Raw genomic sequence first — 19,066 nt, 5'->3', positions numbered from 1 at the left:
GAAGAGCTGGGAGAGACGTACAGGGCAAGATATAGGGGAAGGGCCCTCAGCTTCCTTCCATGTGTTCACGATCCCGGAAGCTTTCTCAACGGCACCTCCCACCCCGTCCTCTGGATTTCTATGTGGGCTTCATTGCATAAGCATGATTGATTAAATCCTTGACTCTTCATATTGAATTCAATTTCCAGCCCCTCCCCACTCCCCAAAGGTCAGTGTGGGGGGAAGGAATTGAAGGTTCCAACCTTCTGATTCTGTGGTTGGTTCCCCTAGCAAGCAGCCTCTCCCAGGGGCTTTCCAGAAGTCAGTTCATAATGTAACAAGTGATGTCTTAATTGCTGTCCTCATTTAGGAAATAATGAGGGTGTTTGGAGCTCTGTGTCAGAAAGGAAGATGAAGACCCAATATGTATTTCTTCTTATAAATAATCTGGGTATCACACACCTATAACATGTGTATTATATGTTAAACCTATCATTATAATGATGGGCAACTTAAAAATGTCTGGGGGTGTGATTCATGATCCCACGCCATCCCACTCCCCTACTTAAAACAACTAGTCTGGGCGTCCGGGATGGTTCCGTCAGTTAAGGCACTGACTCTTGGTTTCGGCTCAGTCACCATCTCAGGGTCATGATCTCAGGTCGTGAGGCCAATTCCTGCACCAAGGTGTGCGCTCAGCGTGGGGTCAGCTTGGGATTCTCTCTCCCTCTGCCCCTCCCACTCATGCACATGTGCTCTCCTGCACGCTCTCTCTCAAGAGAATAAATAAATATCAGAAATAAAAGAACTAGTCCCATGCTTGGCTAGAAAACAGTGGCCTCTCCGTGCGACCCTAGCGTCCCCGCATTATCGTGGACTTGAGCCGTGCAAGCTGCTTTTCCTTCCTCCAAGGAAAGAGCGAGGTCTTCCCGCCGAGTCTCCCTCCTCTCCCTTCAATTTTCACCCAGTTAGCTCCTGCGTGGGTTTTCACATTTTGGTCTAAATGTCAGCCCCTCCCCTTCCCCCAAAAAGGTCTTTACTGAACCTTTACCCTCCATCTAAGTCATGAGTTCTCTTATCCCCGGGGATACCTGTGACTGTGTTTGAGATCTTTGTGCTTCTAGATCATAGACAGACTGTCCGTGCCATTGTACACATTAGTGCTTTTCCAGCCCTTAGAGCAGCCTGACACATAGTAGGCTTACGGATGTTTAAGGAGGGAGGGAGTATCTGCTCTTTCTCCGATACTCCCAGGATTACATTGGTTTGACCCTCAATCAGTGCTTTTCGTGGGGGAACATTAAAGACGCGGGCAGGGGTGTAAGGAGGAGGAGGGTGACATAAAAGCATGCAGCCTGCTTAGAGGCCTGTTACCTTGACATCTGGCATATTTATGGGTTTTAACAACGTGTGAGTTATTTAATTATCTTTATTCTTTGCCTTGTTCATGGAGCACTTCCACGGCCCCATAATAGAATAGTCCCCCGTTCTTACTCCTCTGGAGCTGTCCTGTCTGAATTGTGTGGAAACTGCTTTCAAGAGTAGTGGTTCCCAATCCTGGCTTCATAGTAGAGTCCTCTGGATTAAATTCTACCTGGATAGGCTCAGATCAGAGACATATTAGTCGATTCTAATGTGTGGCTAAGTTTAAAACCTGTTGCAGAGCCCTGTTCAAATCTGCGTTTTGTTTTTGTTTCAAGTTTTAATTCTGTATCAAAAAAAGATGGACTTAAAGACTGTGCTGGGGGTGCCTGGGTCGCTCAGTCGATTAAGCGTCTGCCTTGGGCTCAGGTCATGATCCCAGGGTCCTGGGATCGGCCTGCAGTGGGCTCCCTGCTCAGCGGGGAGCCTGCTTCCCCCTCCCCCACACTCAAGCTCTCACTCTCTCTTTCTCAAATAAATAAATAAAATCTTTATAAAAATGTAATCAACAATGAAGACAGGAACCAATTAAATAGCTAAAAATAATACAACGGAATCTCAACTTAAGTTGATAATGGATTTGAGCTTGGTACCTCCTTTGTCGGTTTAAAACGCAAAGATAAACTATAACAGTGTGTCATAGTGACCCATAATCTCAGAGTAAACGCAAACCAATCCTATTTTTGAGATTTAGAAATTTTTTTTTAAAGATTTTATTTATTTGACAGACAGAGATCACAAGCAGGCAAAGAGGCAGGCAGAGAGAGAGAGGGGGAAGCAGGCTCCCCGCTGAGCAGAGAGCTGAATGTGGGGCTCGATCCCAGGACCCTGGGATCATGACCTGGGCCAAAGGCAGAGGCTTAACCCACTGAGCCACCCAGGTGCCCCGAGATCTAGAAATTTTTAAAAAACAGGAATTAAATAGGGGTGCCTGGGTGGCTCAGTCAGTTAAGCATCTGCCTTTGGCTCAGGTCATGGTCTCAGGGTGCTAGGATCAAGTCCTGTGGGGGGAAGTCCTTGCTCAGTGGAGAGTCTGCTTCTCCCTCTCCCTCTGTTGCTCCCCCTGCTTGTGCTGCTTCTCTCTCTTTCTCTCGCAAATAAATAAATAAATAAATATTTTTTAAAAAGATGCTTGAAGACTGTATGATACAGCGAGAAAAACTGTGGCTGCAGATTGCCGTAGATGGGCATCCATAGCTGGTTAATGGCCGTGAGGGTCCCAGATTTTCTTCTCGACCAAGTCTTACTGGTTTAGAGTCTGAACGGTATATGCTCTGTGATTGAATCTTTGCCATGTTCTGTTCATTAAGGTAGGCTAATTGCTATAACAAGCAGCCCCCCAGAATCGCAGGGGCGGGACACAGGAATGCTTCTTGCTCATTTTACAACCCCACTGGGAAAGGCCGGAGACTTGACTTTATGCCACATGTCACTTTGCTCAGAGCTGGGCCTGACAGAGGGCGTCTAGCTGGCAGGCTCGAGAGAGACAGCCTAACGGACCGTGAAGAGGGGGGTTTTACCCACCAGCCATGGAAGATGACTCTAACCATTCCTCTCGCTCTGTGGTTCACCTGGCCACGTTCAGTCCCTGTTACCACTGGTGGCTGTCCTCACTGTAAGAGAGGTCGACACGTTTTCCACTTCCTTGTGCTGGAGGATAAAGAAGTGGGTTTGGGAAATGTTACCTTATTTCTGCTTCACATGTTTTAACCAGAGAATTTAGCTGTTTTAAGTTCTGTTTGTCTTAACGTAATTGAATCAACAATGACTGGCTAAGCGTATGTATTTTTTTTTAAATATCAAGAATTACTCAGGGCGCCCGGGTGCCTCAGTCATTAAACGTCTGTCTTCGTCTCAGGTCATGATCCCGGGTGTCTGGGATCCAGTCCTGTGTTGGGCTGCCGGCTCGGTGGGGAGTCTCCTTCTCTCTCTATCCCCTCCCCTCTGCTTGTTCTCTCTCAAGTAAAATAAAATATTTTTGTTTTAAGTTTATTTAAATCTCTTGTACAGTTTTTCTTAGTTTCACTGCATCTTGGCGAATGCCCCTTGTGCTCCGGGCACTGGTCTAGGCAGGGGCCAGTGATGTGAGGAAGATGTCAGTACGTGCTAAGCCCTGTACTAGGAAGATTCTGGTTGCTGATAACAGAAGACCCAACCGAAGTTGTCCTAACTCTGATAACATCAGGCAGGGCGCTTCTCTGATTTTCTTGGCTTTTGCTTTATCATCTCAAGATAGGTGTCCACGGGAAGGGGGATGTTTCTGCCTGGTGTCTCTTGTGTGTGCCCAAAGCTCCCCAGGAGCCCTTGGCTTGCTTGACATGAAGACTCGGGCTGCGGTCCTCACACCTGCCCCTGGTCAATGCCGTCACTTGCAGAAGGAACAAAATGACTGAGATTGGCCTAGCCCATGAGGATTCCCTGTGGGCCTGCGCCGCCCAGCTGGACAGGACTGGTGTCATCTCTTGATCCTTTCCTCTCCTTTGTTACATGTGGTTAATCATTTGCCGTGTTTTCAGCAAACTTCCTCTTTCATAACTTCCCAGATCGTGACATTCACCAAGGGCAGCTTTTTTAGGACTAAGTGGAACTCGTCTGTGTATCTCGCCCATTTAGCAATTATTAAAGTGCTACCTTGCTATATCATTGGCATTGCTGTTCTGTACCTACACCTTCTTCTGTTCCCTTTAAGTCTTATTTAGAGAGAGCACGCAGGCGTGAGCTGGGGAAGGGGCAGAGGGAGAGAGAGAATCTCAGGCAGACTCCTCACTGAGCACGGAGCCTGATATGAGGCTCGATTTCATGACCCCAAAATCATGACCTGAACCAAAATCAAGAGTTGGGTTCTTAACCCACTGAACCACCTAGGCGCCCCTGTTACTTACACCTTTAGTTAGAAGTTCCCTGCCTCCATAGTACCGAGCATGGTATCTTACACAAAACTGAGTTTCTCTTTCCAAATCTGTGATCCCTGCGCCTTCTTGTCCACGTCCTTGCTTGTCCAGGACAACGCTAGCTCTCCTGCGGGCCCCTGAGCTCCTTCCAGAACATTACCTCCAGAGCCATGTTCTTCCCAGGACCCCTTGATGAGCTCATTGTTCGCCTTCCAGTCTCCTGTGATTGCCTCTGAGCCATCACACCCCATCCTCTCCACTTTCCTTCCCCACCACCTCTGATCTCAGCGCCGCCTGGACGCCTAACCGGAATTCCGTCCCCTAGTGGTCTTCCCAAGCTCATTAGAGCTCTTGTGCCCAGATCCCTCCCTTTCTCTTTGTGTGGCTCATGGTTGCCCTTCTGTCAGGGGCAACTTGAACCTGGTTTACTTCTCTTCACTGGCCTCCCCTTCCCTGCATGGCTTTGTTCACTTTCCCTCAACCATCCCTGAAGCGGGATCTCTGCAGGATGTCGGACTCAGACCTGGTGTTATGTCCCAGACGTGGGTGCTTAGTGCCTCTCTCCAAGGATTAGTGTGGAATCACATGATTCTGTGTGCTTCCAGGATCAGTGGGGTCATTCCCTTGTCTCCTCAGTCATGTTTACGAATAATTGCATTTTTAAGCGTATTTGCTTGCTTTCAGTTTCCCAGAATGATGCTATTTGCAGGGTCGTTCGTCTAACAAGTATTTACCAGGTGCCTGTCAGCAGCATGGCACCGTGGGGATGTGTGGATTCTCTAGCAAACAAAACAAGGAGCCCTGCTCGTGCGGGCTGACCTCACGTGGAAGGCACAGCCATCCTCAGCTTAACTTAGTGAGGGGGGTTCTGTTGACCTCTGACCTCAGAGAGGCTTTCGTAATAGCAGAAAGGGTGAAGCCAGAAGAACACGCTTTCACTGCCCTTTAACTTGACTCATGGGACAGGCATTTCGACCTCTGTTGTTCCACCTTTCAACTGTTGTCCTGTGGACCAATTGGAGTGACGTTAGCCAAACTGTTTGTTTTCGCTTTTTTTTTTTCTTTTAAGAATTTATTTATTTGAGAGTGAGCACAAGCAGGGGAAGTTGCAGAGGGAGAGGGAGAAGCAGGCTCCTCGCTGAGCAGAAGGATTTGGGGCTTGATCCCATGACCCTGGGACCATGACCTGAGCCGAAAGCAGACGCCCAACTGACTGAGCCACCAGGCACCCCTCAAACTGGATTTTGTTTCCTTTGTTTTCTTTTTTCTTTCTTTCTTTCTTTCTTTTTTTTTTTTTTTTTTTTTTTTAATTTGAACAAGCTTGTGCATTTTGTTTTTCAGCGGTGAAAGTGGGGCAGGTAAAACCGAAAGCACCAAACTGATCCTCAAGTTCTTATCAGTCATCAGCCAACAGTCTTTGGAATTGTCCTTAAAGGAGAAGACGTCCTGTGTCGAACAAGCTATTCTCGAAAGCAGGTATTTCTTTATCGTGTTCCTTGTTTGCAACGAACAGGATTCACTGTCCTCCCCGTGTGGCTTGTTTAAGGATGAGTTATAATTAGTTGGTCCATTTTCTCTTTTACAATTCCTGGAGGAAAAGTCCCAACGTGGACATAGCAATTTCTAACAACCTGAGCGACCGTTCCTGATCCCCCCACCCAGCCCCTTCCCCGGGCCAGGTTTGAGTGGGCGAGTGAGCGATTCTGAGGAATGTTCTGCAGCCTCCCCTTGCTGGCGAGCCCTTGCCTCACTTTTTGGAGGCCTTTTCTGAGCGGCCGTTTCAGCTTCTGTGTAGCAGAGGACTTAGCACAGAGGTGAGGGACCCCTGCTGGCCTTCTCGCCCTTTGGGGCCACCATATTGGCAAGATGGCAGTTTTTAAAGCCTGTCACGGGACAGAAGATCAGTAATACATCTGATGACAGTGAGTCTCAGAACTTCGAAAGAGGGCTGTGGGGTGTGGTATCATCCAAATTTTTATTTTGAGTACGTATTTGCCCGATGTCTGAGTTGTGTCTTATAAGATTTTAGAGCCAGTAAAGACCTTATAGATCTTGTTGCTTAGAATTTAGTCCAGAAGTCAGCAAACTACCCATAACCTGTGGCTTGTTTTTCTTTTTGTTTTAGCATTCATACACTATTTTCAGTTGTCGTAAAATATGTATTACATGAAATTTATAATTTTTATTTTTTTTAAGATCTTATTTATTTGACAGAGATCACAAGCAGGCAGAGAGGCAGGCAGAGAGAGAGAGGGAAGCAGGCTCCCCGCTGAGCAGAGAGCCTGATGCGATGCGCGATTTGATCCCAGGACCCTGGGATTATGACCTGAGCCAAAGGCAGAGGCTCAACCCACTGAGCTACGTAGGTGCCTCAAAATTTATAATTTTAAACGTTTTTTCAGCATACAGCTTCATGGCATTAAGTACATTCACGCTGTTGTGCAACTATTAAAAACCACCCATCTTCAGAAGTTTGTCCTCTTCCTGCAGCCTGTTTTTGTCAATAAAGTTTTATCAGAACACAGACACATTTATTTATTTGTTGTTTACAGCTGCTTTTAAGCTACCGTGGCAGAGAGAGCTGAGTGGTTGTAACAGAGACCCCGTGGCTGACAAAGCCTACAATATCTATTATCTGGTTCTTTACAGAAAAGTTTGCCACCCCCTGATCTAGTCTGACTTCATCTTCCAGGTGGGGAATACCCAGAGAAATTACTTATAAAGGAGTTGCCCCCGGACGGACACCAAATGGGTGAAATTCGCAGGACTGGGACTTTTACAGTTGCTGAAATCTTTTTCTGTGCAATCCCTGACATGTGGATATATGCCCGAGCGAGTTTACACAAGGACAAGCCCTTGTAGTTGCCTGAACTCAGTAGCTTCGTGAGCTCTAAGACCTCTCCTTCAAAATGGACATGCGCTATAGACCCATTTCAGCAAGCGCTTTGAAAATCTGGTTCTTCTGTAAATAAACATAGTCACCATAGATCCTTTTGATTTTAGATTTTTCTTGCAATTGTATATTTTGACATTTGTGAGGAATGCTCTTGCTGTTTATAGCTCTCCCCTAATTAACACTCGTTGCTATCCTCATTTTTTCTTTTTTTAATTAATATTTTTATTGAAGTATAATGGCATACAGTATCCTATTAGCTTCAGGTGAATGTCATAGGGATGAGCTATTTTGTGTCTTACGAGATGATCCCCACAGTAAGTCTAGTGACCATCTGTCAGCGTCCATAGTGATCACAATGTTATTGATAGATCGCCTCTGCTGAAACTGACATCTCATGACGTATTTCGTGTTTTATAACTGGAGGTTTTCCTCACGTCTTTCACAGCCCCATCATGGAAGCTTTCGGCAATGCCAAGACCGTGTACAACAACAACTCCAGTCGCTTTGGGAAGTTCGTTCAGCTGCACATCTGCCAGAAGGGAAATATTCAGGGCGGGAGAATTGTAGATTGTATCCTGTTTCATTCCGGTCTTGTCTTTAGTATTTGACTCTATAAGTACAAACTGCTCTCGGTTATCGTAAGGACAGATAATGGGAAACATTTCGGTTATTGCTTAACGTTACTACATTTGACCTAGTAGTTATTCTAGGAGATAACCATTTTTCTTCGGGAAAATTTTATCATGTTCGTCATCTGGAAAATTGGTTTCATCATTGAGCATCAGGTGTTTGTTGTTTGAGAGCCGTTCGGTCAACTAGTCTGGCACGTCCTAGGACACCTTGTGTCCTGTTTGAAGTCTATGCTTTGTTGGCTCCTCTCAGCACTGGAAGTCTCGATGTCCAAGGAACAGTGATTTGCAATTATTTGGGTGACAAAAAATAGAGAATTAAAGCCTAATTGAGCATGTCATATCTTGGTTTTGTTCCTTGACTGGCCATTGCTTTTCACATGAAGATTTATTAGAAAAAGTAAGTAAACCTGATTTAATTTACATTTTCTTCTATAATAATAATTTTTGGAAATGACTGGTTTGTGTTAATGGAATGGAGGAAACGTCTCTGAGATGAAATCTGATTCACCCCCACAGAACCGAGTAGTAAGGCAAAACCCCGGGGAAAGGAATTATCACATATTCTATGCGCTGCTGGCAGGGCTGGAACATGAACAGAGAGGTAAGTGGGTGGGAGACCAGCAGAGCCATGTGGATTAGCCACTTGCTTTCCCTTGGAAAGCCGCAGGTAAGACCTCTGCTTGGGCTTTGTTGGTATCCATTAATTGAAACAAAATGTCTCTGTTAGAGCCAAATAATGTAGAGGGAAAATCATCAATAGAGAAAGATGTTACTTTTTTTTGTTTTTTTGGGATCTTGGTACTTTTCTCATTTATGGGATATTCATGAAAAAAATGTATGGGGCATATTGTAACTGGTTTACTTTGAAACCATACCCAAATCTAATTTCTAAGCATTTTTTTTAAAGATTTTATTTATTTATTTGAGAGAGGGAGAAAGTGAGAGAAAGCATGAGAGGGGAGAAGCAGATTCCCTATGGAGCTGGGAGCCCGATGCAGGCCTTGATCCCAGGTCTCTCAGATCATGACCTGAGCCGAAGGCAGTCACTTAACCAACTGAGCCACCCAGGTGCTCATTTAAACATTGGATTTTTAAGGGAAAATAAAATAGGACCCTTATCAGTTAGTTTTTCAGGAACATTTTCTATCATGCCATCTAGTTTAATTAAACCCTTTATTTTTTAATTTATTGATTTTAGAGAGCATAACCAAGAGTTGGACTCTTAACTGACTGAGCCACCCAGGCACTCCTAATTAAATTCTATTTTCTCTAAATGATGATTAAAAGAGAACTTACTTTTTTATTAATAGGGGATCTTTATTTATATACTTTTATTTTTAACGATTTTATTTATTTATTTGACAGAAAGAGACACAGCTACACAGGGAACTCAAGCAGGGGGAGTGGGAAAGGGAGAAGCAGGCTTCCTGCCCCGGAGCAGGGTGTCTGATGCAGGGCTGGATCCCGGGAGTCTGGGATCATGACTTGACCTGAAGGCAGACGCCCGATGACTAAGCCACCCAGGGGCCCCATGCTTTGTTTTTGTTTTTGTTTTTTAAGTTACAAAGTGAAGATTCTTTTGGATTTTGTCTTATCCTGACCAGTCAAATACTGATTTTATGTTTTTCTCTGTCTTTTTGCAGAAGAATTTTATTTATCTGCGCCGGAAAACTACCACTACTTGAGTCAATCTGGATGTATAGAAGACAAGACAATCAATGACCAGGAATCCTTTAGGGAAGTGATTGTAAGTTACTTTCTTCTTTTCCCTTTATTAAGAGTGACAACCCCTTAAAAAAAAGGGGGGGGGACATTTTATTTCCTGTTTCAAAAAAATGTTTTTAATGAAAATAGAAGTAATTTTATTTGCACTGCTATATGAGAATACGTACGATCTTCTTGTTCCAAGTCATGATAAAGAATGTTCCAGACTGGAAAAGAATCCTCTTTCTTCAGAAGGCGGATGACTATCTGTGGCATTCAGGAAAAATGGGTTGACTTGGAACAGTGTATTAGAAAAAATACATCACAGGCTTGGTCCTGGAGCATGCCAATCTTTCTTTTTTGAGATGATGATGATGATGATGATTTATAACAGTTTCTATAGCTAAAAACAAATCTGTCAACCATTAGGCCAGGTGACAGGATCTTGTCTGGTTCTCCTGGCCTGATTCTGAAAACCAGTTCTGACCACGAGGACAGTAGTCTCCTTACGGCTCTGAGGTGTGGTTGTGTGTGGTCTCTTAGTTTTTTGATGTCACAAGGACTTGGTTATAAGGTGACAACATTTAGGAAGCCTGGTCATCGAGCCCCACCGGACTGAGAATGGCTGGTGGGTTTTTACCAGGGTAGTCTTTGCTCCTTCGCTAGAGTCATTAATACACCAGTTGGATACAGTGGATCTGGGGTTGATTCATCACCGTAAATGCGGCGGACGTTGGCGGAGTGCTTGTTATATGGACTCAGATGGGCCGCCTCTCTCGTTGCTCTTAACAACCCTTTGAGGGGAGGAACTCTGGGTAGCTACACTCTACAGCTCAGAGAGGTTGGCGTCCAGCCTAACCATTCACAGTACCATAGAACTGGTGTGGAAAGAGTCCAACTCCAAATTCCAGACTCTTATCCACGAGGCAAGTGGTACAACTTCTGGTACAACCCAGACTCTTCTGTGAGGTTCTTGTTTTTATAGTTGTCAGCAGTGCTCTAGTCCATATCCCCATCTCTTCTTCCAGATTGTAAAAATGCCTTGTGGAATGAAATCAGGGTCTTTTTTTAATATATACGTCATTTTTCCACCTCTGACTGAAACGAAGATCAGGGTTGGCTATAATAGGATCCTCTTCCCCTTGGTTTCCCTTTTATTCCCTCATTTATAATGCAGAGGGGTTTCTCTTGCCAAATTTCCTTCCTTGAAACTGTTAACAAAAAAGCCCCCTGCAGGGGCGCCTGGGTGGCTCAGTGGGTTAAGCCTCTGCCTTCCGCTCAGGTCACGATTTTAGGGTCCTGGGATGAGCCCCGCATGAGCCCAGCCTCCACACAGTGGGGATCCTGCTTCCCTACCCCCTCTCTCTGCCTGCCTCTCTGCCTACTTGTGATCTCTGTCAAATAAATAAATAAAATCTTTAAAAAAAAAATGCCCCCCCCCTGCTGACAGCACCTTTTGCTGTGTACCCTGGACAGCCTGAGAATTGGCCCTGAGAGTCAGATTTTATGAAATGTTTAAGTATTTTAAATTTCCTTTCCCAATCTTGTTTTGCCCCTGGCTTCCTATCACTACTCAGACTTTCTCTCTGCTTCAATTCATTTAGTATTATCTTTACTGTGTGTTAGAATAAATAGAAAACTCACGTTTGATAAAAAAGGCAAAGACGGGATTTTTTTTTTCCCCCTTGGGTTTTTTTTTTTTTCCTTCTTTCTTGAAACTGGAGAACAATGCTTTGTGATAGAAGGACATTGTTTGTGGCAGGAGACAGACTCCTAATTGTCCAAAAGGAGCAGGTCTCCTACTCATTAGCTCGCTGGCCACTAGGGTGCACTGGGCATTGGGTCCTCCCCTTGTCCTGAGAGCAATGGAGAAGTCACTCGGTCCATTTTCCTCTTTCCTCTTAGCCCTTTATTTTCTGATGCAGAATTATTTGTTCCTTTTGCTAGCCTACGGGTAGACTTTTGGGGCTTGCCCTGCTTTCGTTGATAGCTAGCTTTTATTATTAAGTTGAAAGAGTAGGTTTTGGCATTTAAAATCTGATCCTTCGTTGAAAAGGTATGGAGAAAGGAGAAAATTTGTACGTGACATTGAGGTACCCAACAAGCTTACAAGTATTCCATTTATAGATTCTTAAATATTTGTGATTCCTTTTTAGTGTTAACTTATTAGAAATGGTAATGAAAACCTAGCTGCTCTGTATTAAAATCAGGAACATGTAGTTTTTATTATTTAACCTTCTGGAAGTTAAGAAAAGAAAAATCAGAAAAGAAAGAAAAGAAAAAGGTGCACCTTTTTAGAAAGGAGGAAAAATACTTTTTTCTATAAAAAGTAATTTTCTCCCTTCATTTTTTTTTTCTCTCCCTTTACCTAACCTGCAAGTACCATAAATCGGGGAATGGCTTAAGTAATTTGCTATAGCCATAAAATTAGGTCTATTACAGCAAGCAAAACATATACTCAAATATATTTAATTATATGGAAAAACTTGGTTATTTTATAATTGAGGGAGATCAGCTGCAACACTTGATAATCCTTTTATTAAAAAAAGCATTTTATGTATAATTTAGAGCTATGATGATTGATATAATAATTATATGGAAAAAAAGGGTGGGACAAAAAATATACCAAAAAATGTTATCTCATGAGGCAGAATTCTAGGATTTTATTTTATCGTTCTATGTTATATATTTACATCCTGTGTTATATATTACAGCTTTAATGATTATGTAATTATAATTACATTCCTAAAATCATAATTTCTACAATCATAAGTATCCTATCAGTACCAGCCAGCCCATTGTTCTGCCTAATGCAGTACTCTGTAACCAGGAGGGACACAGGGATGGTGAAAAGAGACGCTGAACTCTTCAGGCTGAATTTGGTCTTTTGTATTCAACATGTTTGAGCAACTGCTCTGTGCCACCCAGGCGCCCCTGTACTACTGTTTTTTTTGTTTGTTTGTTTGTTTGTTTTGTACTGCTGTTTTTAATGTAACTTGTATCTCAGTATTTTTCTCCATAATCAAAAACCACTTAAATTTGTCTTCATATTTCAGGTTTATACAGCTTCTTTTTCCAGAGGTTTTGGGATCAAAGGAAGGGAAGGGACCACATTCCATTAAGGGTGGAGGGCATTTGTTTACAGAATATGTTGAAATGTTCATAGAAATTATTTCTGTGAATTATGTATGAAAATGTCATTTCTAGAGTTCATTTTTAGCTACTAAAATGATCAACTACAATGTTAGTATACTCTTATATTCTTCTTTTAAGAATTTTGCTTATTTTATTGAGAATTCAACTTTATGTATTCTTAGAGTTCATCTTTGCTACCACTTGATGTTAAATGAGTGCCTGTTAAGTATGCTGGGCAGCTTTAGAGAACCTGTTTCTTCCTGGTGCAGACTCTGTGAATTTATGCTGAATTTCATAGCCATGCTTTTATGCAACCTTTCAAGTTGCCCTAGAAATTGTTTGGTCAGGATGTAAGCTCGCTCTTTCTTTCTTTCTTTCTTTTTCTTCCTTCCTTCCTTCCTTCCTTCCTTCCTTCCTTCCTTCCTTCCTTTCTTTCTTTCTTTCTTTCTTTTTAATTTCTTTTCTCTTTGTTGTTATTATTATTATTATTATTATTATTTTGGCCAGCTTTTAGAGATTCTGTTTATTTATTTGATAGAGATCACAAATAGCGAGGCAGGCAGGGTGTGGGGGAGAAGCAGGCTCCCCACTGAGCAAAGAGCCAGATGCGGGGCACAGTCCCAGGACCCTGAGATCATGAGCTGAGCCGAAGGCAGAGGCTTTAACCCACTGAGCCACCCAGGTGCCCCAGGATGCAAGCTATTTCAATTCAATAGAGTTGCTGCAGTTGACCCACCAGAATGGTGGCTGATGAAATGTGTGTGAAGTAACAGGAGTTCTGGGGTGATAATCGTTTCAGGTTCTCTTACTCCACAAGTGTTGAATGTTTACAGCATGCCTGGCTGTGGACCAGGACTGGGGTTTCTGGACCGTATCAGCCTTACTGGGTATATCCTTGGGTTTTTAATGGAGTGAGCCCATGTGTATGTATGCGTAAATTCATTCCACACGAGTCAGATTTTGTTAAGACTTAAAGGGCCGACTTTAAACTTCAATTTTGCCAAGCATGGAAACATCAGTCTCTTTCAGTGGTGGGGAACTTGGGAGCATAAACAAATTTTACATTATAAAATGACAGAATATTGCCTAATATCACACCGCACAGTGAATTATTATCAGACTGCTTACATGCAATTCACTTTGCCCAGAATAGCCTCCCCTCCGCTGTTTTGGTGACACCATTTGTTCAAGATTCGTCCGTGGTGGGACACCTGGGTGGCTCAGTTGGTTAAGCCACTGCCTTCGGCTCAGGTCATGATCCCAGCGTCCTGGGATCGAGTCCCACATCAGGCTCCTTGTTCTGTGGGGAGCCTGCTTCTCCCTCTGCCTCTGCCTGCCACTCTGTCTGCCTGTGCTCGCTCGCTCTCTCTCTCTCTCTCTCTCTGACAAATAAATAAATAAAATCTTTAAAAAAAAAAAAAAGATTTGTCTGTGGTCCCTTTGACTTGAATGGCACCTTTACACCTCACAGCCAACTGCCTGAGACCCTAAGCGGATGTACCTTTTGGGAGTAAAGCACCTGAAATTTGCCCCTCTTTTCTATTACTTTCTAGTGCGATGAACCTGGCTTCCTTTGGTCCTTAACCGTTGGGACCAGATCACATATTTGTCATCCTTTTCCTTTCCCCCTGCCCACCCTCATTTTCCCAAACACCTTTTTTTTTTTTTTTTTAAATGCACCTAATAAGGACTTTGTTGAAAATATTTTAACTTTCTGCCGGTTTTATTATAACTAAATTGCTGTTTAGTGCTTCCAAACTAGTGAGAATTCCCCACCATGTTTAAGTCTTAGAGCCATATCCTTGAGAAAATAAGATAATGATAATAAGCATGAAAAGGGCTACTCTGGCCGAAGGGGTGGAGATTGCAACTGGAGAGAGAGAGGCACTTGGGGGCAGTTCCAGCGCTCATGCCCACACTGCTGGCAACTGGGGCAGCCTTTAAATTACCCCGCGGTCTGATTAATGCAATTACTGCTTCTCACCACGCTCCTAATTCACTTACAGTTAGATCGACAGCAGTCAAATTTATCAACACAGTAAGCACATTTTATGTTTGCTTTCTCTCTCCATGTATGACTTTGGTGTGTGTTTTAAGAACTTAGCCAAGACTATTTTCATCAGGCCTTTTATGATAGTTTTCATTTGATAGCTTGACGTTTTCTACCACTGCAAACTTCTTTTTTTTTTTCTTATTTTTCTTGTCTTATTAATTTCTTGTCTTGTTGCCATTTAGTGTTATATAAAAGTGCAGGTAGTTGACTTAAACACTGAAGGATCCCATTTCTGTGATCATTCTGTGCTCTAAGAATTTTTATAAGTTAGTGTTGAATACATCTTGTGGAAGGAAAACTTGAATTGTAGAGAGGGAAAGTATGGCCTTTTACACAGCGTAGGTGCTTTATAATTATTTTGATGTTTGATTTGTTCCTTACTGCCATTTTAAGAATAAGAAATTAATCTGTTTTGTTTTGTGTTTTTAAGATTTTTTTTTTAAAGATTTTATTTATTTATTTGACAGAGATCGCAAGTAGGCAGAGAGGCAAGCAGAGAGAGAGAGAGAGGAGGAAGCAGGCTCCCCGCTGAGCAGAGTGCCCAACGCGGGGCTCGATCCCAGGACCCTGGGATCATGACCTGAGCCGAAGGCAGAGGCTTTAACCCACTGAGCCACCCAGGCGGCCCTGTTTTTAAGATTTTATTTATGGGGGCACCTGGGTGGCTCAGTGGGTTACGAGTCTGCCTTCAGCTCAGATCATGATCTCAGGGTCCTGGGATCGAGCCCCATGTCAGGCTCTCTACTCAGCAGGGAGCCAGCTTCCCCCTCTTTCTCTCTGCCTGCCTCCCCCTCTTTCTCTCTGCCTGCCTCTCTGCCTCCTTGTGATTTCTGTCAAATACATGAAAAAAAATCTTTAAAAAAAGATTTTATTTATTTGACACAGAGAGACAGGGAACACAAGCAAGGGGAGTGAGAGAGGGAGAAGCAGGCTCCCCACAGAGCAGGGAACCTAATGCGGGGCTCTATCTGGGGACTCCAGGATCATGACCTAAGCCAAAGGCAGACAACTTAATGACTGAGACATCCAGGCATCCCTTATTCTGTATTTCTTAACTATCTTTTGCTTTTAACTTTCAGAATAAGTAAATTCAAGTAATTATTTTTCCATGTTTTTTAATGGGTAAGCACTTGACTAATAGTTCTTACTCTTTGTGTCAATTTCTGTTTGTACCCATGAAATGAGTCTTCTCACCGCTGATTAAATAATTCATGGTGTTTTTATTATTTGTAACCAGATTTATTGAAATGCAGTGTATGTATAATAAAAGGCTACCAGTTGAAGTATACATCTTAATGGATTTTGAATTTACTTACCTGTGTACCCACACCCACAATCAAAATAAAAGGTTATTCTTTATTCCCAAAGTTCCTTTGGCCCTTCCCAGCTACCCTACTCCTGGGAAACCACTGATCTCTTCTCAGGAATAAATCAATAGATTTGTCTCTTGTAGAGGTTCTTGTAGGTGAGATCATATGGGTATTCTCCTATCTAGCTCCTTTTACTCACCTACATCATACGTAACACAGTTCATTCCTTTTCTAGTGAGTGGTATTCCATTAGTAGGCACTGATTTGTTTATCCATTCACCCATTAGTGTTGTAAAAATATTGTCGAAACATTAAAAGACACGATGGAACATAATGTTTGTAATTTTTTTCCAACACTAATAATGCAACTATTTTCGGTACAGTATATTTATTTCCCAGCCTGGTTTTCCTTATGGGATTCCTGGCTGGCTCGTTTGGTAGAGCATCCAACTCTTGATCTCCAGGTTGTAAGTTCGAGTCCCACACTGAGTGTAGAGATTACTTTTAAAAAAGTTACAAAAATAAAATTTTTAAAAAATTGACTGATAAAGTGGTTTTATTTTTTTTAAGTAATTTTGACACCCACCTCATGACTCCCAAGATTAAGAGTCCCATGGTTTAGCCAGACACCCCAACAATAACATAACTTTAAACTTTTTATATAAAGCTGTCATAAATCGTGTTTCTGGATGATCATAATTCCCTTTACAAAGTGTACACTATTCTAAGCTATTGAACTATTTTCAACTATTGCTGTATTTGACTTGTCTGATTAGAAGATAGTTAGACTTTTTTTCTTGATGTGTTACTAGAACACTGCGGTGAATATTTCATAGAACTTCCTTTTCTGTTGAGATTTTCCTTGGAATAAATTTCCACCGTGGAAGTTATGAAGATTGCATAAGATTGCTTTTTTCTTTTTTAGAAAGTGACAACATTGGCTGGATAATAAGTTTGTGAACTCTAGGATCATTGGGGCTGAATTTGAACCTTGGTTGTGCAGTCCTGTGAAAGTTACTGAACCTCTCTGAACATTGTACGTTTATGTACATGCATGACCAACACAATACTGTCATGTAAGCTTGTTTTCCAAAAAGATTATAGTAACTTATGGCACCAGTGACGAGTGCATTAATGTCCCAGTTTCTCCAGTTTTAGGTTTCTCATTCACAAGTGTTTTGCTAATTTAATAGAAGCGATCTCAGATTTTCTTTGATTTGTACTGTTTGACCTCTGGGAAGGATTTGCGTATGCTCCTATAAGAAATGCCCATTTTATTTCTGTTGTTCGTGAATCTTTTATTATGGCCAAGCTATTGCTCCTTCCCTTATAATTTTTGAATTGTTTTGCTGCCTATTGTTTCTGTCTTTCATTTCAGTTTTGTTTTTTCCTTGTAAAGAAGTTAAACTTTCCACATTTTAAATCCCCATTTGTTTCCTTTTCCACTGCTTCAGAGTGGCGCACGGTTTCCTTCCTAACCCCCTGAAGTGATTGTCGTTGTCACGATTATTACATTGTGGGCCCGTGTGCTCTTGGTAGGTCATTTTCATTGGTATTACCAACAATTCTGTCCTCAGTTGGGGAAAAGGTGTGGTTTTTTTCTTGACAAGGATATGGCTTCTAAATCATAATGGAAGGACACCTACAGAGTTCCTAATAGAGAATTTTATACTTCTGGCTTGGATCCCTACTGCATTTCATCATTAAGGAAAGGCCCCGGAATTTACACTGGAGCAGTCCCAGGAAGCCTTCCCCTTTTCACTGTCATTACTGTGACTCTCAGGTAGTTCTCCTGTGGTGTCACCGGCTGGCTTGTACCTAAGAAGGCAGATATCTCACTTTATGTCATTGATTGGATGACCTCTCCTCATTCCACAGTTCTTCCTTAATATTGCATTCTTTTATGGGTGCCTTTGCAAATCTTTATCATTTATAAGCGACTGGTCATGAATCTATTTCTTGTTTTCTTGCCTTTAGAACAATACTTGCCTTTAGGACAATACCTAACAATTTTATTCAGTAATGAGTTTTTCATTTTCTTTAATATGGAAGAAAAACAACAAAACTCAAATACGTTGCTTTTCTTTCAGACGGCAATGGAAGTGATGCAGTTCAGCAAAGAAGAAGTTCGGGAGGTTTTGAGGTTGCTGGCTGGTGTGTTACATCTTGGGAACATAGAATTTATCACCGCTGGTGGGGCCCAAGTGTCCTTCAAAACAGGTAAGATGGCCCCTCCCTTTCTCCCTTCCTTGGCTTTTTCCTCATAGGCAACTTAGACCTGAAATATTTACTGTCTGGCCTTTCGCAGAAAGAGCTTTCTGACCCTGGGCAGAGACCTGGAGTACTTTGTAATTGATGGGAACCGGCAGCTAAGAAAGGGTCCAAGCCTATGACGAGGGATTACTGCAGGGGATGGTGGCCGTGTTCTCATTCTTAGCAAGGGAGGAGGAAAATGGACCCAATAAAGAAATATGAGCAATGAGGATTAGATACAGAAAAATGTCAGGGGTGCTGTGTTGCTTTCTTTCGCATAGTTCTTGAGTGGTGATGTGGTGGCCTGGAGAAGACCATTCTTGAGCAAAAATGCTGTCCACAGTCCAGCTCTGTCACGGGCTAGTTCCCGGAGTTATGTATCCCCAACGCTAGTGATTTCTCATCTATAAAGTGCCTCACTGATGTGTTGTCAAGACTAAAAATTAACACGCACATCGCCACGTCAGTTGTCCTTTTCCTGGAGTGATTTCTGTATTTATTTTTGGAACTTTCCCGATGGAAGCAGTGTGTAGGGCATGAAACCTTGGGGGTTGGATGCGGTAAAGGTAAAGCTTGAAATGGCTCAAGGTGAGGACAGTGCTGTAGGTCAGCGGTTCTGAGACATTTGGTCCCAGCACCTCTGAATCATCTTGAAACCATAGAGAACTCCAAAGAGCTATTGTTTATGTGGGTCATGTCTGTTCATGTTACTGCTTTAGAAATCAACTGAGGTGTTGTAAAAAAAAAAAAAAAAAAAAAAAAACACTAATTAATTTTGAAATAACCATAAA

At 42.5% G+C, this 19,066-nt stretch overlaps 1 protein-coding gene across 1 annotated transcript in view; it reads left to right on the top strand.

The window, feature by feature from the left end:
* MYO10 (myosin X) overlaps positions 1-19,066 on the top strand; it is a 218,148-nt gene that overhangs the window by 114,930 nt on the left and 84,152 nt on the right. The window contains exons 5-10 of the mRNA XM_047731876.1: positions 5,634-5,768; positions 7,634-7,758; positions 8,204-8,217; positions 8,337-8,421; positions 9,464-9,567; positions 18,113-18,242. Of these exons, the coding sequence (XP_047587832.1) occupies positions 5,634-5,768; positions 7,634-7,758; positions 8,204-8,217; positions 8,337-8,421; positions 9,464-9,567; positions 18,113-18,242 (593 nt within the window). The remainder of the gene's footprint in view (positions 1-5,633; positions 5,769-7,633; positions 7,759-8,203; positions 8,218-8,336; positions 8,422-9,463; positions 9,568-18,112; positions 18,243-19,066) is intronic.

This window comes from Lutra lutra, chromosome 5 (genome assembly GCF_902655055.1).
Source record: "Lutra lutra chromosome 5, mLutLut1.2, whole genome shotgun sequence".
NCBI classification, from domain to species: domain Eukaryota; kingdom Metazoa; phylum Chordata; class Mammalia; order Carnivora; family Mustelidae; genus Lutra; species Lutra lutra.
The sequence above is the reverse complement of the archived record's forward strand: the minus strand, read 5'-3'. Positions and strand labels throughout refer to the sequence as shown.